The following is a 25,179-nucleotide window of genomic DNA, read 5'->3' as shown; positions in this document are numbered from 1 at the left end:
TGCAATTCCCCAAGGAACTGTGGAAAAATGTAAGCCAGTTACTAAAAAAACTCTGAGATGCAGGGGTTAGTTTTGGGGGCTGAAATTATAGCTGGGCTTTTCAAGAATGATATCAGGAAATGTTTCTTCATATTAAGGGTGGGAGAAATCTGAAACTTGCTTTCTCAGTAAGCTGTTGGGGCCAAATGAAAATTCCAAAAACTTGGAAGTAAATCTAAATTAATTTCAAATACACTCAACAAGGAATTCAGAAAAGATCATTGCCCAGAGAACATCAAGAGAATGGAATTTGATACCATAAGAGAACTGTGTTGAAATGCACAGATGCTTTTAAGGAAAATTAAGATATACATAAAGCAAGTTAAAAGTCAGATATTAAGGGATATAGAGCAAAGACCAAGTTAGGAGCAGACAACCTTGTTCTAGATAAAGGACGAAATATGGTAAGAGATTAAATAGCTCCCTCCTGTTCCAAATCAACTACAGACGAGCTTGCAAGCCAAGTGGTTAAAGCAGTTCCAGTGGGTGAAGTTATAGAAACCACTTCATCCTCTGTGCTGGGTCAAACTCCAACAGAACTGTACACACTTAAATACCCTCCAACACCTCATTCAATCCTTTACCTGGACTTTGGTCTCAATGTCCTGCACCTATACTCAGAAAACCGTTCCTCTCTGGGTTGCCGCTTAAAAATTGTCCCAGCACAAACTCTTCAGCTTTCTCCCTGTTTTCCATCTTCATGGCTCCCCCTTGTTTCCCATCCTCTGTTCCTTGTCACTATCCCTCTGAAATGTTGATTCACTTTGTAAGCTGCCATTAGCCTATGGCTCCTGTTTATCTGGTTTTGATTCTTTAATGGGATTTTTTTTAACGACACTGGTGTAAAATTCTTTGACAGGTGACATTAACTAAAGGTCATGTATTACTATACACTACATAGGCTATGCAAATTGAATCAAAAACATAGCAGCCAGATTAGCTGAGGTAAAAATTATAAGGTCAGACAAAGTCAGTCAAGCTGATAGTGCTGAAAAGATGCTTGTAATTACTCTTTTTAGTCTATTAACTATTGTTGTTCTATCAGGGCTCAGGGGTATATGAAAGCCATGGACATGAAGTACAAGATAAAGTAATGTGTATTTACTACTCCCAAAGGATCAATTTGGCTGGTATTTTACAGATCGAAGAAGCAAAATACAAACGCTGTTCTCCTTTTTCTCCACTGAATTTTGTCTTTTATCAAACTCTGCTCGGAAGGCAGCCATGACACTGGGTGCAATCTAACCACTCTGAACAGAATCTCTCTGTGATACCCCTGTCATGTAAAGATCAAATCCATGTCTTCTGGCATAATGTACAAGAGTCCCTGTACCTTCTTGATAAAACCCAGGGACATGCTGGGATCAAGGCTTTGACTGCCAACTGATTTTTAAAGAAGGGAAGCGCAATGCAAATCTGTCGATGGGATGTGAAGGAAACCTCTCCAGCCCTGCCCCCGTACCGTCACTGCATGAACTGCCTTGACAAGTAGAATATGTTTGTCAGCTTGATATGAACTGACCTCTTTTTTCTCTATCTATTCATCGTGTTTGCTTCCTGTCAAACGAATCTTGCCAACTTCAGCTTAGGCGATAATTCACTCGTAATTCATCATGGGCACACCAGGGAGTAGAACTTTGGACAGAGGTTCAGCTCAGCCTTACAACAGACCCTGATGTGTTTAGGCCCACATAATCAGAGGCCTTCCAGTGCATTGCTGGCAATTGGGTCAGTTTGTTTTTAAATTAAAACATTTAAATATTTATTTCCCCATGGCACTCTGCACACAGCCAGGCAAGGTTTTGAAGGCAAACATATTAATCCATTTAAAATGTATATGTATATCCTACCAACTGGCTCATGTACATCTAATTACACTCTGTCCTTTGGGGGGGGGGGGGGGTCCATGCAGAGGGAGAGAGGTGCAACCATTCAAAAGAAACATTTTCCATGTGTCCTGTTGAGTGTTCCACAAAGAGTCTATGGCCTTATTTGTAGAATGGCAGATACCCTGATCGATATTTATGCCTCCATCAGATTCACGAAAATGTAACAGTTTGGTTGTTATCCCTACAACCTGTGTGATCTTCACATCAGTAATTCAGTATCAGCAGCGAAGGTCTTTATAATCTTTTGAGGCTTCACGTAAATGCAGGCCGACCTGCATCTAGGACCCATAAACATTGTCTCACTGCTTCTTTATTCCCTATTTTTTGCACTACTTTATTAACCTATTATATACATACACTTACTGTAATTCACAGTTTTCTTCTTCTCTCATATTGCATGGTACTGTTGCTGCAAAGTTAATGAATTTCAAGACATACGCCAGTGATATTAAACCTGATTCTGAATACTGGCACGATGTTGTGAGTGGCTGTCCCACACTCCTGTGGGGAGCATGGGGGTAAGTTCATTTCAGATTGTCACATGGGGGTAGGGAATGGACTGGACCTCCCTCTCATAAGTCATCAAATGTACTAAGCTGAGGGAACTGGACAAATGGACCCATTTTGAATCACTGTGCTTAACTATTGACATTGGGGAGTTGTCATACCACAGACCTTTACATGTGTGTAATCATTAATAAGTTAAGTGCTGTTAATTGATTTTATTTAATCTTCATCGATCTTAATGTACTTAGTTAAATAGAACATGATTTCTTAAGAAAATGTATTCTTTTTTATTTGTTTGAGTCTATTTCAAGTTATCTTAACTATTTCTGATTTTCAGTAAAGGACCTTGAATTGGTTATCAGATGGGGATCCACCACCTGAGGCCTAGCTGGCCACAATGCTTCCCAGTACAGTCACAACAGTGAATCTGAGAGGGGTTATGGTGGTTCCTGCATAATTTTTTCATTTTATTTTGTTGATATACAATGTGGAATAGGCCTTTCCAGCCCTTGGAGCCACACCACCCAGTATTCCCTGATTTAATTCCACCAAATCAGGGGACAATTTGCTGTATGATGACCAATTAACCTACCAACTGGTACATCTTTGGACTGTGCAAGGAAACCCACAGGGTCACAGGGAGGACGTGCAAAATCCTTACAGGCAGCTGGGGGAATGGAACCCCGGTCGCCTGTACTGTGAAGCACTGTACTACCATGCCATCCCAATCTGCCTACTGTTTTGAAGGCAGCAGGTTGGGATGCAGTTGAGTGACAATTAAGTACATCACCGTGACCAGGTGGCAGAGATCTGGCATTAAGTGGGCAATGATCACAACAGCTGGGTGGTGGTCTGAATGAAATCTGCCCACTTTTCAGCCCAGTGGGACAGAGGGTGGCAGCTTCTGTAAAAATGGGGTGAAAGTGTAGATCTGCTGCTTCACAGCTCAAGTGCCTCAGATTGGAACCTGACTCTAGTGGAGTAGTGTTCAGTGTGGATCACATTTTCCCTGTGATCAGGTGGACTTCCCCCCAGATGCTTCGGTTTCCTTCCTTAGCCCAAAGACATGCAGGTTGGTAGGCTAATTGTCAACTATGTGTTTCCCCTAATGTCTGTTTGAATTTGGAGAACAGTGATGGTAATGTAGAGAGAGTAAAATGTTATTAGTCTGGGATTGGTACAAATGGGTTGCTAATGGTCTACGCAGATTTGGTGGGCCAAAGCACCTGTGGTTTTGCTATTTGATTCTACCAGTCTATGTGGGCAATCTCCTCCACCCAGGTACGAAGGTAAAACAAAGTCCCAGTGCTCCCTATTGTTACTTGCAATCCAGTTTCTAGTGACTCAGCGTAACCAGTGGGTATCATCACTGTAGCAGAGTATCAGTGCAGATTAACTATTATCGATTAACCAATATTTCATACAAAGATTATCTGGGCAGTGAGGGATTACTGATGTGCATTTTACTTCACCAATTGTTAGCATCAATATTCTTCAAACATACACCAATAACCCGGTTCTCTCTCTCTTTTACTGCACTCAGCAGCTGTATAGGGTAAAAAGGGGCCCAGTTACCATGGAGAAAGATGGGGTGCAGTGAGGTTGCTCCGTCAACAGATGTCACCCTCAAGTTAAGTTCCTCCTTATAATTTGCAACACATCTAAATGCAAATGTCACCTTGTTCATTCACCTTGGAGCAAAAGCTTCCAAGTTCAGGCAAAGCCTTTACAGAACAAGGAAAGGCTTGGGGCAAACAGTGGAAAAGCTTTAAAGGGGCGGTTGGACAAAGAAATGAGGAAGAGAAAATGGGATTTTATATTTAGATAAAGAGGGTAAGGAGAATCCCAAAGAGCACAACTACCATCTCAAGACAATTGACCTCCCACTGTACTGCACGTTCTATATAAGTCAAGGGAACAAGAATACTTGATCACATATATTGTTAAGGGTTGCAGAAGTTTACCACTTCCATATATCAAATTTCAAACAGACCTCTTTGAATTTGTTCTGAACAAGGTATGTTGCCATCTCTTTCTACTGTTGCTGACTGATCAGTCACACGATTCCACATCCTTCACTTTTCACTTGACCAAACAGTAGGTGTCTGCAGCAGATTTCTATACATTTATTAATTACCCAAGCAGAATCCTTAATGAACATGTGATGCTAATTTACTTTTTAATCACTAAGATCATCCAATTACTAAGAAAATGTTCTGAAACTTTTGTATATTCATGAAAATCAGTTGTCACAATGTATCATGAAAGCTGCATCTGCCATTCACTTCCCTTCCTTGCCCTTCAGGTGTTGGTCATGCTCAGGTGGTATGGAAGCCCAGTGGGTGTTTTAGCCAATTATACCACCAGGAGCTGAGTCCAGGCACATGTTAAGTGGTGAACATGGGCACATATGGACAGGAGGCCTGCCTGCTGGATGGCAGACTGACATCTCTCCTGGTGACCCAGTGTAGCCCTGGTATATTATGCCAGTCTATGCTGAGGAAGCCAATGCAGCAGTTAGCAACAATTGGCCTTGGTGTCATATTCTTGACTACCATCTACCTATGTAAGGCTGCATAAATGAGATGGGAGAGTCTGGAGCAAGCTTGGTGCTGAAGCTCACAACTGATGAGAGATTCCGCCTACACATTCTCACTTGAAGAATAGAAGGAGACAAGTCAGTTCTTAGGATCCATGTGGGCTCCCAGCACAGTATTCCCATGAACTTTCTATGAGTCTTTATTCTGTTGCACAGATCTTGCTTGTTTTGTGCCATTTAGCTACATACCTACACTAGGAGAAAAGCAGCAGTAACAGTAGCTAATTGCCTGTCCAGATGTGGACAGAAACCAGAATCCACACAGTCACAGATTAAACATACAAACTCTGCACGGACAGCACTGGAGTTCGGGATTGAACCCGTGACTCTGAAGCTGTGAGCCAGCAATGCTCACCTCACCACGGTGCTGAAGCCTCATCCCTCAGGGTAGAATGCTGGACACATGTCAAACAATTGGGCCTGCACTACCAGACCCTGTCTGTCGTTGGGGTGAACATTCAAAGACCCCACAGCATTATTTTGGAGAAGTGTAGGTTATGTTTCCAGTGACTGGGACTCTCAACCAAATCGACAATTATCACAGTTCCATATGTTTTCAAATGACAGTTTCATTTCTACCAGCATTGGTTTATGCTTATTGAAAGTAATGTGTTAACCCAGCCTTGCAGCATTATTTTGCAGCAGTTGCTCAATTGGCAAAGTTGTGTACTGACCTTTGGCAATCGTTCTGGATCACCCGGATGTCTGGGAATAACTTTCTGCAACCGCTGGAAGCCATAGTCAATGGTGGGTTCATTCAGTGCTGGAACAAGGAAGAATAATGCAGATCAATAAGAGGAAGGAATCGCTGGGTCAGCACCAAAACACAAGAGGTAAGACCTACAACTGAGGATGTGATAGAGTAAATCATAAGTAACAAGCCTAAATGCCTGTGAGTTAACAAATGGGGCCTGGTAGCCCATTGACTTCATTCACCATTTAACTGTAATATATTCTACCTTTGTCTGAGGGAGGGCGATAACCCTATAACCATTCTCCAGAAAGGGAAAATGGGGATAATGGTTGTGTTAGAGATGATAGGAGGAAACGTTAGGAGGAAATAAAGGTAGAAATGGATGGACACATTGGACGGCAACATATAGATGAGGAATGCTGTAATGCATTCCTATATACAGTAAGTGAGGGGTTATTACATTAACCAAATAAATATATTTTAATAGAAAATGTGTATGGATTAACTTCTTCCACAGTCTTTACAATAACACTACCAATCCTGCAAACTACTTTTTCCAAAAGCTCCCTTCTCAAAAGCACTATAGGGCTATTAAAACTAAATCATCACACCATCTTAAAAGTTTTTTCCCCCAAGCAGTTAATCTGATCAACCCTTCTGGTTAGCCCTCACCCCCTCTATCTATCACCTCAGTCACTGCACTACACTGTAAAAACTTTAAGCCATTTTTTGTAATACTGTTTACATTGTAAATGATGAAATTCATGTACTTATACACAATTTATTCCTTATCCACATTTTACTCTCCAAATTCAATTTTCTGTAATTGTTAAATGTTGTTGTTTCTTACTGCATGTTGCCCCCTGACCAGCACACCACAGCAAATTCCTAAATACATGTAAATTGCGAGTAAAGCTGATCCCTGATAATATTCCTTCCAAGTACAATCAATGTTAAGCATTAAATGATCTGCATACAATCACCTTCAAAATGCACATTGCAAAATGAAAACTTACAAGACTGCAGGAAATGAGGTCTTAAATTATTTCCTATAATCTTGTGGTCTATAAACAACAACAAACACAGCAACTTTGTTGAAGGAAAACGTCATTTTATTTGGCAATGGAGATATTCAAGCAGATCACTGATGAAGACAGGATATGAGGGTTTCAGGAGTTAAAACACATTTGCTAATGCTGCAGCAACTGAAACTGGAGATGGAGAAAAGGCCACACTTTCAGAAGATAGAAGCTTGTTAGGGCAGGTAAAAAATTAGGGTGAGATGAGGCTATGAAGTGATTTAAAAATCAAACAGAAAGATAAAATTGAGTCATTGCTTAACCAAGTGCCAGTGTAAACCAGTGAAGACAGAAGTGAAGCCAGAGTCCTCAGGTCAAGGTTAAGGCAGCGGATAATTAGAAACCGTGTATGTATGGATGATGGACATTGGGATGCTGGTCTGGAGAGCATTAAAATGGTCATGTCTGGACATAAGAAACACATTGTTGAGTCCTCCAGCAACAGAAAAGCTGAGACAGAGTCAGACAAATGACGTTGTGTTGTGGTTTCCAGCAGTCATTTTGATATGTGGTCAGAAGCTCACTTTTGAATCTAGTATGACACCAAGATTACAAACAATTTGTGTCAGGTTTATGCAGTAATTTGGCAGAAGGACTGTGTCAGTAGAAAGGAACAACATTATACCACAAAAACAAGTTCCCAGTAATTAATGGCAGGAAATTGATTTAAGGCTTTACTTTCCTGCAATCTTAAAATTTCTCCTTTTGCACCATGCCTTTGAAAGTGGTGAAAAATTGCACTGTTAGCAACTCCATTGACTCACATCCCAAGCTGTATGAATAGAGGCAGTGTGAATCAGCTGACTAGCACAGACTGAGACCCTTGATGAAGGGATCCTCACCCGATCTCCTTACACAAACCCATGTACAACAGAAGTTAAAAGGCAAACACGAGGAAATCTGCAGATGCTGGAGATTCAAGTAACACACACAAAATGCTGGTGGAACGCAGCAGGCCAAGCAGCATCTATAGGACGAAGCGCTGTCAATGTTTCGGGCTGAGACCCTTCATCAGGACTAACTAAAAGGAAAGTTAGTCCTGACAAAGACCAGGACGCATCTCGGGAAAAGAGTACAGTTGACGTTTCAAGCCGAGACCCTTCAGCAGGACCCATCAAATTGCAAAGGGAACTTCAGATATTCTCCACTACTTTACATAAAAACTGACCTTTGGTACTGACCAAAAGCAATAATCCATCTTGATATTATATTAGATGTGGAGCCAAATAAAGTTCTCAAACATGGTGTTGTGTTCAATCCCACAGTTGACTTTTGAATGTGCAAGACATTTTTATTTCATCTTAAGTGTGAATTATTTAATTACTTAAAGTATTCTAAATAACACAGCAACAAGGCAAGGGCTTTAGTGCATTAAAGAAAATGAGTGATCTGAAAATTAGGAGTCACCGTTCTAAACTAAAAATTAAAACATCATAAGTACAGGACATAATATTACACATAAGGACTCTGAATAACTCAACTACCAGCTCTTTCCTATTGCTAATCAGAATCAAGTTTATTATCACCGGCATGTGTTATTAAATATGTTAATTTAGCAGCAGCAGTTCAATGCAATACTAATACTACAGAAAAATAAATAGATAGATAGATAGATAAATAAATAATTAACAGTATATGTGGAACAGGTAGATCTCAGTGTCACAGGGGTCTGTTCAGGAGTCTAACAGTGGGAAGGATGCTCCCAGTGATATGTGCACTCAAACTTTGGTATAATTTGCTGGACGGCAGAGGATGGAGAGGAGAGAGAATGAGCAAGGTGCTTGGGGAGGGGGTAATCTTTGATTATTTTGGCTGTTCACCCATGCAGTAGGAAGTGCAGACAAAGTCTATGGAAGGGAGGCTGGTCTGCACAATGGATTAGTCTCTGTTCACAGTACTCTGCAATCCCAGACTGCATGTCAGTCCATGGTCATGATGAGGCTAGACACAGGTTAGAGGAGCAACACCTCATATTCCACTTTGGTCGACTCTAAACTGATAGCATGGACATTCACTTCTCTAACTTCTGGTAACCTCTCTCTTCTTTGTCTCAATCTCCTTTCTGCTGACCGTCTCACTCCTTCCCTTCACCTCTCCTGTTCTCATAACCTGCCCATCACTTCCCTCTGGTTCCTCATTTACTTCCCTTTATTCCATGGTCCATTGTCTGACTCTGTCTCAGCTCTTCTGTTGCTGGAGGACTCAACAATGTGTTTCTTATGTCCAGACATGACCATTTTAATGCTCTCCAGACCAGCATCCCAATGTCCATCATCCATACATACACAGTTTCTAATTATCCGCTGCCTTAACCTTGACCTGAGGACTCTGGCTTCACTTCTGTCTTCACTGGTTTACACTGGCACTTGGTTAAGCAATGACTCAATTTTATCTTTCTGTTTGATTTTTAAATCACTTCATAGCCTCATCTCACCCTAATTTTTTACCTGCCCTAACAAGCTTCTATCTTCTGAAGGTGTGGCCTTTTCTCCATCTCCAGTTTCAGTTGCTGCAGCGTTAGCAATCTCTTCAATTTCCAGCATCTCTTCAATATCTTGTGGTCTGGAGAAGAGTGGGTGGATCAAGTTGTAATGCATCCAGATAGGATGCTTTCTATGCTGCATTGGTGACAGTGACAGGAGACATGCCAAATTTTCTTAGCCTGCATCAGAATGGAATCAGGCTAAACTGCAATATCCCCCACCTGCCCGGCCACTCACCATCATGTATGTTGTAATGTGAGTATTATTAAAAGTAAGTTAATACTAATCAGGAAGCTGTGGTAGCAAGAGGTGGGATCCGGGGTTGGCGGGGTCTTTACTTCCGCTCTTTTTACTCCCAGTATACATTGTATATAGTTCCTCCACCCAGGCCACACGGGGTACCTGGAAGCCCCTGTATTGTAAATATCATTTGCCGTCCCAGATAAAGATGCTCTTTTGGCCATCAAATTGTGAGTGGTCTTTTTGTAAAGTAGAAGTTACCACATATTTTTGGCGATGAGGTAAACTGGTTTTGTGGACTGTTTGGCCGTATTTTCGATCAGGAGCTGTGAGCGGGCGAGGAGTCAAGTGTTCGGATGGCCGCGTTCGGAACGGTCGGTGTGTTCAACGAGCAAATCGAGGAGTGGCCAGAGTACGAGGAAAGGTTGGGCCACTTCTGTGCTAATAGAATTACTGAGGAGGCTAAGAAGCACTCTATTCTCCTGAGTGTGTGTGGGGCAAAGACGTACAAGCTGAACTTAGCAACACTGTGGAAACTGGGAGAAATTCCATATGATGAACCTTTCAAGCTCGTGGGGAACCACCACAATCCGAAGCCTTCGGTGATAGTTCAACGGTTCAAGTTTCACAGCCACTTCCAGAAGCCAGGTCAGTCTGTGGGCGATTTTGTGGCCGAGCTTCAGCAGCTTTCGGAGCATTGCGATTTCGGAGCTGAGTTGGATGACATGCTCTGTGATAGATTAGTATGTGGCATTAATAATGACGCTGTACAACGCCGCTTGTTGGGGGAAACCCCACTGTTGACTTTCAAGAAAGCCCTAGAGATTCCTCAAGGCATGGAGTTGGCTGCTAATAATGCCAAGGATATACAGAAAGGACATGGGCAGTGCTCCAAGTCAGGAGGGAGACTGGTAGACAGGAAAAGTGGATGGTATGTTTTCGGTGTGGAGGAACGCACTATGCAAATGTTTGTAAATTCAAAGATACTGTCTGCCATGCTTGTAGCAAAAAGGGACATTTAGCTAAAAAGTTTAAATGGTAAGGTTAAGCCTGGGCAGGGGAAAGCTCAGCAGACTCGGGCAGCCACACACCACCTAGGAGAAGCAGACGGAGAGGCAGAGTGTGCCCACAACATGTCTGGGGTGGAAACGGATGAGGGACCACCTGAACCATATTATGCCACAGTCACTGTCAAGGGAAAGGACATTAAGTTCTAGATTGATTCAGGGGCTACTGCATCGGTCATTAGTGAAGAGACCTACAGGAGGACCTGGGGGTCCAACCTGCCTCCCATCAGACCATCTAAGCTCCAACTCAGGACCTATACGGGGCAGCCCGTACCTCATTTAGGGGTGTTATCTGTGGATATTTCGGCCGGGGGCCAGAAGGCTGAAGCCAGGTTGTTGATAGCTAACGACAGTGGGCTCAGTTTTTTGGGCCGTGATTGGCTTCACAAAATCCGGCTCAACTGGCATGAAATTAAGTATGCACGCACGACGGAGGACATTCTGCAGCGGTATAGAGACGTTTTCAGGGACGAGCTGGGCACACTGAAGGGCGTGACTGTAAAACTCCATGTCGACCCTGAGGCCACACCACGTTTTTAAAGCCCAGGTTGGTGCCCTATGCCATGAAAGGCAAAGTCGAGGAGGAGCTGGACCGTTTACAGGGGCTGGGCATCATTGAGCCCGTCCAGTTTTCAAGGTGGGCGGCTCCTGTTGTTCCAGTTTTGAAGGCAGATAAAACGGTGAGGATATGTGGGGACTACAAGCTTACGGTGAATCAGGTCTCTAAGCTGGAGAAGTACCCATTGCCATGGGTGGATGACCTGTTTGCGACCTTGTCAGGGGGTAATCTGTTCACAAAGCTGGACATGAGCCACGCCTACCAACAGCTGCTGCTCGACGAGGATTCAAAGGAGTATGTCACCATCCATACGCACAAGGGATTATTTGAATGCAATCGCCTGGTATTTGGAGTGGCATCTAGCCCTGCCATTTTCCAAAGGACAATGGACTCTTTGCTGCAGGGGATTCCACATGTAGCAGTGTATCTTGATGATATTTTGATCACGGGAGCCACGGAGGGGGAGAATCTGGCTAACTTACAACAGGTGCTGAAGAGGCTCTCAGATGCAGGGCTGCGATTGAAACGTGGAAAATGTGTGTTCCTGGCTCCGAGTGTGACCTACCTGGGACACAAGATTACAGCTGAGGGACTTTGCCCAGTGGAGGACAAAGTGAGAGCTATCAAGGAGGCTCCAAGAGCGTCACTGAACTCAGATCATTTTTGGGCATGGTGAATTATTGTGGCAAGTTTCTTCTGGACCTCTCAAAGGTTTTGGCCCCACTGTATGAGCTGCTTCACAATGACACTAAGTGGCAGTGGGGTGAAGAGCAGGAGGAAGCTTTCGAGGAAGTGACAGAACTCCTCCACTCAGCGAAGCTGCTCATTCACTATGACCCAGTCAAGGAGATCACCCTTTCATGCGACGCTTCACCCTATGGAGTCAGGGCAGTTCTCTCACACATAATGGAGGACCGTTCAGAGAATCCTATTGGTTTTGCTTCACATACCCTGACGGCTGCTGAGAAGGGATATTCACAGCTAGACAAAGAAGGTCTGGCCATTATTTTTGCGGTCAAACGTTTTCATCAGTACCTCTATGGACGTGCATTCACAATTTCTATGGACCATAAACCACTGATGAGCCTTTTTAGGGAGACCAGATGCATCCCACCACTAGCCTCAGCCAGAATACAGTATTGGGCTCTCACATTGTCAGCCTACCAGTATACTATCGTGTACAGAGTGGGTGGGGATAATGCAAACGCCGATGCGCTGAGTCGACTACCTTTACCTGAGATGCCTATTACTACGTGTGCCTCCAGAGACAGTGTTTTCATTGGAGAGGCTGTCTGCGACTCCTATAAAGGCGTCCCAGATCAAGCAATGGACAGACAGGGTCCCAGTCCTGTCTCAAGTCAAGACTTTTCTTTTACAAGGTTGGCCCAGAGTCGTGGAAGGAGAGGAACTGAGACCTTATGCCAAACGCAAGACCAAACTGAGTCTGCAGGATGGCTACATTTTCTGGAGGGTGAGGGTCATCGTGCCTCCCCCCGGCCATTCACAGATTGTGGAGGAAATTCATGAGACTCATCCAGGGGTGTCTCGAATGAAAAGCCTTGCAAGATCCTACGTCTGGTGGCCAAGAATGGATCAGGATCTGGAGAACAAGGTAAAATCATGCACGCAATGTCAGACCAATCAGAACATGCCACCGCCAGCTCCTTTGCACCCATGGGAGTGGCCAGTCCACCCCTGGTCTAGGCTACATTTGGACTTTGCTGGCCCCTTTATGGGGCAGATGTTTCTTATAATGGTAGATGCGCATTCCAAATGGATCGAAGCTCACATCATGAGCAACATCACAGCCCCCTCAACCATAGACAAACTCAGGCAAGTGTTTGCAGTCCACGGGTTGCCTGACACTCTGGTCACTGATAATGGCCCAACGTTCACCAGTGAGCTGTTCAGTGAGTTCATGCTGCAGAATGGCATTCGTCACATTCAGACGGCCCCTTTCCAACCAGCCTCAAATGGTTTGGCTGAGCGGGCTGTTCAGACAGTGAAGGAAGGCCTGAAGTGGATGACAGGGGACTCTCTTAGTACCCGGCTTTCACGTTTCCTGTTTAAATACCGCCTCATGCCACAGACTACGACTGCACGCACTCCAGCAGAGATGCTGATGGGGTGTAGGCCTAAGTCAAGATTGGACCTGCTGCGTCTGGACATGAAGGTAAAAGTGGAGAGAAAGCAGGAAAAGCAGAAGGAGGGACATGATCAACATGTGCGAGAGAGACAGTTAAAAACGGATGACAATGCCTATGTGAGAAACAATCAGCAATGGCTACCTGGTGTTATTCTTAAGCAGAGCGGTCCAGTCTCCTACGTTGTTAAGCTGACTGATGGGCGTGTTTTCCGCAGACATCAGGACCATGTGCGCCTGTGTCATGATTCCAGCTCAGAGGTCGATAGTTCCATGGAGTTTCCAATGGTGAGACAGACTACTGGGGAAGCATGTCCACCAGTGACTTTGCCAGAGGGAGAGACACTGGCAGAGGGGGCAGAGTCCCCTGAAGAGGATGGACATTCTCACGCGGACACACAGACCCCTCTCGTCCCCAACACTAGATCCACCCAAAACATCCTCACCAGCGGTGCCTGCTGGGTCACTGGGGTAGTGCGTAGATCACAGTACCCTCGCAAACCTCCTGACAGACTGAATCTTTGATTGGATAGTTTCTTTTGTTGTTAGATTGAACGTTGAATTTGCCATGTTTTTTTAGGCGTTTTTGTAATGGTAACCTGTTGCTAATGATACCACTGTTTTTATTTCCCAGTTCTTCTATATTTGGGGAATGTTAGATTTTAAAGGGGGAGAAGTGTTGTAATGTGAGTATTTTTAAAAGTAAATTAATACTAATCAGGGAGTTGTTGGTAGCAAGAGGCGGGATCCGGGGTTGGCGGGGTCTTTACTTCCGCTCTTTTTACTCCCAGTATGCATTGTATATAATTCCTCCTCCCAGGCCACACGAGGTACCTGGAAGCCTCTGTATTATAAATATCATTTGCCGTCCCAGATAAAGATACTCTTTTGGCCATCAAGTTGTCAAGTGCTCTTTTTGTAAAGTAGAAGTTACCACAATGTGTGAGCAGAATGCCCCCTAATTCCAGTTGCATGCAGATGAAGAGGCAGCACAGAGCCAAAAGCTAGAGACATGGACTTCAGTGTCAAAGCTTCCAAGAGACAGGAGCGATAATGTGTAAAGTACAGTAACTAGTGTCAGGTCTTTTCCATTTAATTTACAATTCAGACATTAAATGCTATATACTATTCACATATCATTTACTGCTACTTCTTTTAAATATTTTTTTCATAAAATAAAGTGAATTGACAGTCTCCATCATGTGAACTGTCAGCGCCTGAGCCCTAACCCCTCCCAGAGAGGCGAGAGGTGGGGGTTTGTAAGTGAAGGCGTGTAATAAGCCTGGCAAGACAGAGTGCTTAGACGACATTTACATCTGAGCACCTTGAATTTAGTGCATAATTGCACCACTAAAACCCTTAACTTGTCATCCACCAAAAGAAAATCCCAAATTGTTGTCAGTCATCCAGCACACGGTGCACATGCAGGCAAGCTCTTGAGTGACAGCACTTCACCCGCCGGCACTGGGTATGAAGCTTTATCAGAACACTCTATGCACGAGTGGTAAATGCTTGCAACCTACTCAAATCAGCAGAATGATTAACGTTCTGTTCAATGTCAGGAAAGAAACAGCAATTTGAATATAAACATGTCTTCATGACATGTAAATCACACAAGTTGAATATAGAGAAAAAAGCAACATCGGAAGCCCTTGCCCCTTTTAATCTTATTTTGATTTCTCCTTAATCTTGCCGAGTTGGTGAGCAGGAGAAGACAGTTTCCAAGGGACAACAGTTAGCAAGACGTTTGCGTTTAGGGGTTGGCTGGGAGAGCAGAGAGATATGAGACTGGCTGCAAAACGGCTTAGAAAGTAAAGCACCAAGTTTGCAGTTTTTTTTATGGCCTCTGACAAGTGCAGAGACTCAAAAACTGGTGTGGTTTAACTTCCAATCAGCTTTTGACAGAACAGAGCGAGTGGGTTATTACACTAGCCTTTCACCACACAGGTCAAGGCATGAAGGGAACACAAAAAACTGCAAATTCTGGAACCAGGAGCAACAAAGACCCCTCTGGAGAAACTCAGTGGGTCAAGCAGTATCTGTGAGGGGTGGGGTGAGGGAATTGTTGACATGTCAGGTCAAGATCCTACATTGGGACTTGCCCTGTATGTATAGCTGAGGGAGCTTTTAAATGTCTGTTTGATCAGATTATTTAGCCCTTCCCTGGGCAGGCACATTTTTAAAAAATCAAACTTTAGCAGCAGCAATAATTTAAAATCCTGAGGAGATGCCCTGTGATAACTTGTAAATGTTAACTGCTTGTAAAAGCCCTCTATATGCGTCACTAACGTGACACTTTGTTCTCTTCCCTTTGATGCAGCCTGACCTGCTGAGCATTTCCAACTGCTACTGTTTTTTATATTTGTATTAATTTTCTATAACTGGTGTAAAATTTTTAAAATTGGGTAACGAAGTGAGCCAAAGCAATATGAAGAACCCTGGTTATAACCCTAGGATCAACTCATTACAGGATCAAGATGGGCGGCAGCAATACTGGAAGTTTGAGAAATCGATGTTCATGCCATCAGGTTGGAGGCTACACAGATAGAATACAAGGTGTTGCTCCTCCAACCTGAATGTGGCCTCATCACAACAGTAGAGGTGGCCATGGACTGACATGTCAGAATGGGAATGGGAAGTGGAATTAAGATAGGTGGCCACTGGGAGAGCCTGCTTTTTCTGGTGATTCACCATTCCCCATTCCTATTTCCTTTTCACCTTATCTCCTTACCAGACTATCACCTCCATCCCTGTGGTGCTCCTCCCCCTTATCTTTCTTTCTTTGCTTCTGTCTTCTCTTATCAGACTCCCCCTTCTCTAGCCCTGTATCTCTTTCACCAATCAACTTCCCAGCTCTTTACTTCACCCCTCCTCCCTCCAGTTTCACCTATCACCTTGTGGTTCTTCCTGCCCTCCCCCCATTGTCTTATTCCTGACTCCTCATCTTTTTTCCAGTCCTGATGAAGGGTCTCGGCCTGAAACGTCGACTGTACTCTTTTCCATAGATGCTGCCTGGTCTGCTGAGTTCCTCCAGCATTTTGTGTGAGTTACTATTTAAATGTTAATTTGCCTGCCTCAACTACTTCCTCTGGTGACTCGTTCCATCATCTGACCACCCTCTGAATGAAAAGGTTCCCTCTCATGTTCCTATTAAATTTCTCCCTCTCACGTTAAAACTATGGAACCTCTAGTTCTTGATTCCAACTCTGGGAAAAAGACTGTGAATCTATGCCCCTCGTGATTTTACGCACCTCTATAAGTGCTCCCCTCATTCTCCTATGCCGTAGTGTAAACAATCTCAATCTGCTCAACCCACTCTCCATACCACAGTCCCTCAGCTCCGGAACATCTTCTCCTTTCCAGCTGAATGACATTTTACTAATGGCAGGATGACTAAACCAGAACGTAATATTCCAGATGCAGCCTCACCAACATCTCGTATAAAAGTCATTCTTTGCTCAGTGCCAGATCCAAGTGGAGGAGAGTGTGGGGAAATATTGAACACCTCATGTCTCTGACATAGGAGTGCAAACAGCTGAAGGCACAAATAAATCCCAAACAAACTGACCCTGCCCTGCCTGTAGTACAGTCCAAGACAGGCCTCATCAGCCATTTTAGAACCGCTAAAACCCTCTATCCATTGAGACAAGCTCAGGAGAAGACAACAGTGAACACAGTTCAGAAAAGGACATTGAACACTTTGCAAAGTCACGTCTTTCTGTAGCCCATTTATTTACCACATTGAGCAACTAAAACTCTCTCTTTGCCCTCAGCTGCGTGGTCCTCTGCATGAACCAATTTTTATAATTTCACAATAATAAATCCTGAACATATCAACGCTGCCTCAGTTCTTAATCAAAAGATTGTCTGATTTGACTTGGAAAGGAATTTGTTTTCTTGAGTTGTGCTGCCAAGAGTGGCAGAATGATCGACACTTCATATAAGCAATTAAAATAACTTGTTTAAAAACTCCACCGATCTGGTAGCCCAGGGGCATTAAGCTGTACACAGCACTGCAGAGAAAGATGTAATAAAGTACTGCACACATGGAGCATCTACCCTGTGACACATATTAATGCCACTCTTAAAAAAAATAAATACAGAGTTGGGAGGGTAACTGGGCTGAGGAATTGTTTGAGCTTTTTTATTTCACTGTGTTCCAGGATCAGTACATAACAGAAGTGATCGAAAGCAACACAAGAAGAGTATCAGAAATTCCAAAAGCTGTACTTTCTCTAATTTCCTCCTTTATTTGGCCTGGTATGGAAACACCAATGCCTTTGAACAGAAGATCATACAAAGGGTAGTGGATATGGCCCAGTACATCACAGGCAAAGCCCTCCCAACTATTGTGAACATCTACATAAAACGCTGAGGCACGAAAACAGCATCCACCATCAGGATTCCTCACCACTCAGGCCATGCTCTCTTCTTGCTATTGTCATCAGGTAGAAGATACAAGAGACTCAGGTACTTGTACCGCCAGGTTCAAGAACAGTTACCCCTCAACCATCAGGCTCTTGAACAAAGTTAGCTACACTCACTTGCCCACCTATTGAGATGTTCCCACAACCAATGGTCTCACTTTAAGGACTCTTTATCTTGTTATTTCACGTTTTCATTATTTATTGCTATTTATTTATATTTGCATTCATTCAGCTTGTTGTCTTCTGCACTCTAGTTAAACTTTCATTGATACTGTAATAATTATTATTTTATACATTTGCTGAAAATGCCCACAAGAAAATGAATATATGTGATATATATGTACTTCGATAATAAAATTTACTTTGAACTTTATACTTTGAATTTGCAAGGAGAACCTCTTGATTCCTGAGCTATACTTTGGTTGAGATTTGAAAAGAGGCAGTGGAATTCCAACTCAATTTGGAAATTAGTCATATTACTTATTTTTGTCGGTGCTGAATATTGAGAGTTAACATATCTTAAGGGAATTATTCTAGTTGGAAGTCTGTGACCAACGGTGTTCTATAGTATGTCCTCTGCTGTTTGTGATATACAATATATATAAGTGATTTGGATGAAAATGTGGATGGGTGGGTGAGTAAATTTGCAGTGATTTATGGTATGGTGATATAGTGTAGAAGGTTGCCAGCAGATACAATGAAATATGGGCAGAGAAATGGCCAGTGGAGGTTAATCCAGCTAAATATAAAGTGTTACACTTTGGGAGATCAAATGTAAAGGAACAGTACACAATGCCAAGACCATTAACAATGTTAATACACAGAGGGATCGTGAAGTTCAAGTCCCTAGCTCCCTCAAAGGAAGGCACAAAAGTGCTGGAGGAACTCAACAGATCAGGCAGCATCAATGGAGGGGAATGAACAGTTGACATTTCAGGCCAAGAACCTTCAGCAAGAATGGAGAGGAAGGGGGAAGAAATCAGAGTAAAAAGGTGGGGGAGGGGAAGAAGTACAAGTTGGCAGGTGATAGGTGCAGCCAGGTGATGAAGTGGGAATCTGGGAAGAGATACGTGGAAAAGGTAAAATGCTGAAGAAGAAGTAATCTGATAAGACAGGGCAGTGAACCTTACAAAGAGGAGGGGCAGCAGAAAGAGTTGATGGGCAGGTGAGGAGAAAGGAAGGGGTAAGCTAGAATGGGGAATGGGAAAAGGGAGAAGGGGGGGAGGGAGAAATTGCTGGAAGTTAGAGAAATCGATGTTCATGCCAATAGGTTGCAGGCTGCCCAGATGGAATATGAGGTGATTTTCCTCCAATATGAGTGTGGCTTCATAACAGTAGATGAGGCCATGGACCAACATGTCAGATTGGGAATGGGAAGTGGAAGCTAAATGTCTGGCCACTGTGAAATCTCGTCTCCTATGTGGACAGATCAAAGGTGCTCAGCAAAGCGTCCTCCCTGTCTGCGGCCAGTCTCACCATTATCGAGAAAGCCAAATCAGGAGCACCAGATACTGTAGGTAACTCCAACAGACTCCTGTGAAATTTTGCTTCACCTGAAAGGATTGCTTGGAGCCCTGAAAGGTGGTGGTGTAGGGACAGGTGCAGCACATCATGCTTGCTGGGAGAAATGCAGGAGGGAGATAGGGGAATGAGTGGACATGGGACTCAAATAGAGAACGATTCCTGTGAAAAGTGGAAAGTGGAGGGCGGGAAGGGAAAGATGTGATTAGTGGTAGGAACCTGTAGTAGATGGTGGAACCTATGGATACAGATGCCAGTGGGGTAGTATGTAGAAACACGGAAACATAGAAAACCTACAGCACAATACAGGCCCTTTGGCCCACAAAGTTGTGCCGAACATGGCTACTAGGCTTACCCATAGCCACCTATTTTTCTAAGCTCCATGTAACTATCCAAAAGTCTCTTAAAAGACCCTATCGTATCCGCCTCCACCGCCATTGCCGACAGCCCATTCCACGCACTCACCACTCTCTGAGTTAAAACTTACCCCTGACATCTCCTCTGTACCTACTTCCCAGCACCTTAAACCTGTGCCCTCTTGTGGCAACCATTTCAGCCCTGGGAAAACGCCTCTGACTATCCACACGATCAAAGCCTCTCATCATCTTATACACCTCTATCATGTCACCTCTCATCCTCCGTCGCTCCAAGGAGAAAAGGCCGAGTTCACTCAACCTATTCTCATAAGGCATACTCCCCAATCCAGGCAACATCCTTGTAAATCTCCTCTGCACCCTTTCTATAGTTTCCACATCCTTTCTGTAGTGAGGCGACCAGAACTGAGCACAGTACTCCAAGTGGGGTCTGACCAGGGTCCTATATAGCTGCAACATTACCTTTCTGCTCCTAAATTCAATTCCATGATTGATGTAAGATCAAGGTTAACACTGTCCCTGGGGTTATGATGGTGGGTGGATAGGTAATGTGTGGGAAATAGAGGAGATGAGGTCGAGAGCAACATTCCTGGTGCTGGAAGTGAAATCCCATTCTTTGAAGGAGGACATCTCAGATGTTAGAATGGAAAGTCAAATCCTGGGAACAGATACTGTGGAGATGAAAGAAAGGGGAAAAGGGTTGGTCAAGATAGCTGCGGAAGTCCGTAGGTATATAAAAGATATCAGTAGATAGTCTGACTCAAGAGATAGAAATAGAGAGATCAAGAAGGGGGAGAAAAGTGTCAGAAATGGACCAAGTAAATTTGAGGGCTGGAGGGCAAAGTTGATAAAATAGACAGGCTCAGCATGGGTGTAGGAAACAGCACCAATGCAGTCATCAATATAGCAGACAAAGGGTTGGGAAGCCAGGAATAATAAACGGTTTCACATTGACGATTAAAAGGCAGGCATAGCTGAGCCCCAAGCTGATGCCCATGGCTACAGCTTGGATTTGGAGAAAGTGGGAGGAACAGATGAGAAATTGTTGAGGGTGAGAACCAATTCAACCAGATGGAGGAGGGAGAAAGTTGAGGGGAACTGGTTAGGTCTGTTGTCCAGAAAGAATCACAGAGTTTTAAGACCTTCCTGATGGGGGTAAATATGTATAGAGTCTGGAAATCCATGGTAAAAGTGAGGAGAACAGGGCCAGGGATCTCAAAGTGACTGAAGTGATTGAGAGTCGGTAATGCAGGTGACTGAACCAAGGGAGACAAAATGGAATCAGGGTGTGTATATACAAGTCAGTGGGCAGGAGAGGCAGAAATAATGGGCCTACCTGCATAGTCAGGTTGGAGCTGGGCAGGGATGCAATTATGGGATATACTAAACTATGAAGTTCAGGGATATGGCCATGTGGGTTGATGGAGTGGTAAGAAGACTCGGGGCATACTTGCCTTTATTAATTGAGTCACAGAGTTCAAGAGTTGGGAAATTATGGAGAAATTGCAGCTTTATAAAGCCCTATCCTATCTAAGAAAGCATGTACTGGTATTGGAGAGAGTCTGGAAGAGGTTCATGAGAATGATTCTGGAAATGAAAGGATTAACATACTGATGGTTTTGGGCCTGTTCTCACTAGAGTTTAGAATAATACAGGGGAGGAGGGCTCTCATTGAAATCTATCCAATATTGAAAGGCCTAGATAGGATGATGTGGAGGGGATGTTTCCTATAGTGGGTGAGTCCAGGACCAGAAGGACTATGCTCAGAATAGAGGAACATCAATTTAGAACAGAGATGAAGAATTTCTTTAACCAGAGGGTGGTAAATCTGTGGAATTCATTGCCATAGATGACTGTGAAGGCCAAGTCATTGAGTATATTTAAAGCAGAGGTTGATAGATTCATGATCAGTAAGAGTGTCAAAGGTTACAGAGAGAAGTCAGGAGAATGAGGTTGAGACGGATAATAAATCAGCCATGTTGGAATAGGGGAGCAGACTCAATGGGCTGAATGGCCTAATTTTACTCCTATGTCTTGTGGTCTTATAAATAGTTTGCTGAATGAACCTGCAGTTTGGTTAGACCCCACAACTACTGTACAACCCAAAGAACCCAAGGTGATGTCCCAGTTTCTTAAAGTCTCTCTTTCAAAACATTCCAGTTATCACTCAGAAAGGACAAGATCCAAAGGGAATGATCAGGGAAAGCGGTGAAATCAGAGTAATTATTGATTATCATGGTACTGAGCAGGAGAGTCATTTCACAGGGTTGAATATCTGACTAGAGTTCCCATGTTCAGAACACAAAGGAGAACTTCTGGAATAAAAATTAATTTTTAAAAGAATGATCTGGGTGTATATTGCATCAGGCTGCCAATGTTGAAATGTAACTTACTTTAGCCAATAAGACAGATATTTTGTTTGACAGAGTTCAATAATTTTTCATCCCTGATAGCTATACCATACAGTGAACACTGTCTAAAAGCACTAACAATTTGGCCAAGCTAGTGACAGTCTGTCTCAAGATACAATAGTGACTTGTTAGCTTGGCATTTGTTAATTCAATACATGTGATCATCTGGCACATTCCCTGAACATCTGCATTATTTCCAAACTAGAAAGAAACAGAATGCCTTTCTCTTCCCAGAGCCCCAACCCCTTTTTAGATTTTGGCTGGTCTACCTCAACAGTGCCAAAACAACACCATTTTTTTAACATCCATTGTTGTTGGGAAGTCCCACTGCTTCAGAGAAGAAATTAATGAAAATAAAAAGAAATGAGAAAACCAGATCCTTGTACAATTTTGTGGAGAGATCAAGCACAGAACTGGGATGTGATTTATGTTATTTGGCTGTGATGTGCTGTAAATGATATTACATCAGAATTTTCGATTGCTTGAGGTTCAGTGTGATGTAATGGAGAATTTATCCTGGCATGAGACGGAATTAGGGTTGCCAATACTGACTGGATAGATCGCAGCAGGTGTTGTCACATGACCTGCTGCCAATATCAATGGAGTAGATTTGAAGACTGGAATACAGCAAAGAATAAATGTCTAATGTTTCTATCTTGCTCAAGCATTATGTTTCCACTCTACTCTTCTCAACCATTTTCCTTTGTTGTACTTAATTACAGACAGAACCATCCAATATCCTGCCTGTTAGTAAAGGTTCTTGTTTCTGATGGTCACGTCTCTCCACAACTCTGTAACAGTCTTTCCACTGTCTCTGAAACCGCCACCCAACTTCTTGTCTGTAATTATTTGCCATTCCACCAATCACCGACAAACTTTCAGCTGCCTGGTCCTGTTGTTCTCAGTTTTCCTCCTCAAAATACTTCTGCTTCACTCGGGTTCTTTCTTCCCATAAAGCATCCATCATATACCAGGCTTCTGGACACCTATTCTGATACCTTATTACTCAGCCTGGCACCAAATGATGTCTGATAACATTCTACTGGAGCACCTTCAAACATTTCATAATGTTAACAATGTTATATAATTCCAAGTTTTGATGATATAATATGGAATCCAACTGAGATCTAAACATTTACTGTTTATATTCTGCATCTCATGACCCAAAACATACTCTTCATTTGAATATTTTCATGACGTTATTCTCCTGATATGCTGACTTATTCCACATCAACCTAAGTCTCTCTACAGTCTAACGCTACCAAATTGTCCTTAATTCATATTTAATTGAAGCTGGTCATTTTTGATCAAAAACACCATTCCTTATGCTTGCAGTATGCAGGAGAGTGAGAGACTTGTAACTCACATTCCATTCTATTGGTAACAAGATAGAAGTAGACCAGAAATAAATTCACTGTCACTTACAGGATCTTGATTCCCGTGGGAGTAGTTCAGTATTTCCATCCCAGGAGGTTCAGCATGTCACAAACCACTTCGACAAACTTCTACAGATGTACTGCAAAAATCATCCTGACTGGTTGCATCAGATTGGTACAACAACTCCAATGTGCCGAAGCATAAGAAGTTGCAGAGTAATAGACTCAGCCAAATACATCATGGGCACATCCCCCTGACCTCAGGAAGGCAATAACTATCATCAATGGCTCCCATCATCGGAGCCATACCATCTTCTGGAAGCCACCATCAGGAGGAAGTACAGAACTCCGAAGCACCACACTACCAGGCTCAAGAAGAGATGTTTCTCTTCGATCATTCAGTTCTTAAAACATTACCCTAATTACTACCTCAGTATATCAACATGTGACCACTTTGTCCTACAATGAACTTTTTTGTTATAATTGAGTTCTTCATTGTAAAAATTGTCTACCATTTATGTTTATTTTATGTTTTTTCCTGTGAATATGGTGCCTTGTATTTGTGATGTTGCACAAGTGAGTTTTTCATTGTACCTGCGTACTTTTGTAAATTTAGGTGGTCATAGAATAGGTCATACATTGTTTTGAAGAGCTGGCTGTTCTACTTGATGTCATGATAATGACTAATATTTATCCTCCAACATATCATTTAAACAGATTATTGGCATCATTTTCAGTCCATAAGATCGTGCCTTCTGCAAGTTGGGTGCTAAGAGCTTACCACACCGCCACAGAAAATACTTTAATAAAAGTAATTAATTTGCTATAGGCCCATTTGGATGTCCAGAATCTTGAAACACGCTATACAAATGCAAGCCTCTCATTGCTCTTCTCAGTCACACCTGAGTGAATAGCAACAATGTTTCAGTGGTGTCAGCAAGCTATTTCATTTTAGAAAGCCTGATGTTTGGTGTCTAGCATCTAGTTCATAAGTGGTATTGAACCGTAACATCCGGGGCATTGTGATTGTAAGCTGACATCTCACCAAATTAATAGCAGGCTGCATGACACTAGCAAAAACTCTAAAGCACTCACTGAAAGAAATTATGAATGCTTATCTTTTCTGAGCACAAGTATTCATATTCAGGAGCACTGCTTGGATAAAAGGGAAAGGTGTGGTGGCACTTGGCTGTGCTTAGAAAATGTCTTTCCTTTACTCCAACTACCCTCTTGGAAATGCCAGAGCAGGGCACTGACTGAATAACTGAAGGAATTGACAGCTTGGCTCCACATATCTGAATGGTCTCGTCCCATATGACTTCCCTGAAAACATTCCTATTGATATTTGGCAAGCTGAAATATAGGGAGAGGAAGTCTGGGTGGGGTGCAGACCAATAAAGAGAATACAAAATATTGAATAAGCAAGGAAAAAAGAGCGCTTGAAATGAATAATGACTGTGTTCATTACTCTGTGGGAAAGAAGAAAAGTATTTGTTATTTTTATTATAGAGGAATTAGTTCTTATACATCAAAGAATAGTACAGCTAATGAAATGGGAGTAAAGCAATCCAATTTTTAATTTCAAATTCTAGAATCCTTTGGTTTGTTTCCTTGACTTAATTAGCAGAGTTGCTGCTTTGATCTACAAGCCCAGTACAGAGTTTGCTCTATGCAGAAAGCTAGTGTGTTCAATGTGGACATGTTCACATCTCCCTCCAAATGGCCTGCATAGTCATCAATGTCTTTGTGGCATCTGTTTTCTATTGTTGAT

General features: G+C 42.9%; 1 protein-coding gene across 5 annotated transcripts in view; it reads right to left on the bottom strand.

The window, feature by feature from the left end:
• ebf1a (EBF transcription factor 1a) overlaps positions 1 to 25,179 on the bottom strand; it is a 468,633-nt gene that overhangs the window by 88,511 nt on the left and 354,943 nt on the right. For all 5 annotated transcript variants that reach the window (XM_059989982.1, XM_059989983.1, XM_059989985.1 and 2 more), the window contains one exon: positions 5,709 to 5,797. In XM_059989982.1, the coding sequence (XP_059845965.1) occupies positions 5,709 to 5,797 (89 nt within the window). The remainder of the gene's footprint in view (positions 1 to 5,708; positions 5,798 to 25,179) is intronic.

This window comes from Hypanus sabinus, chromosome 15 (genome assembly GCF_030144855.1).
Source record: "Hypanus sabinus isolate sHypSab1 chromosome 15, sHypSab1.hap1, whole genome shotgun sequence".
NCBI lineage: Eukaryota > Metazoa > Chordata > Chondrichthyes > Myliobatiformes > Dasyatidae > Hypanus > Hypanus sabinus.
This window is presented reverse-complemented; position numbering and strand designations above follow the sequence as displayed.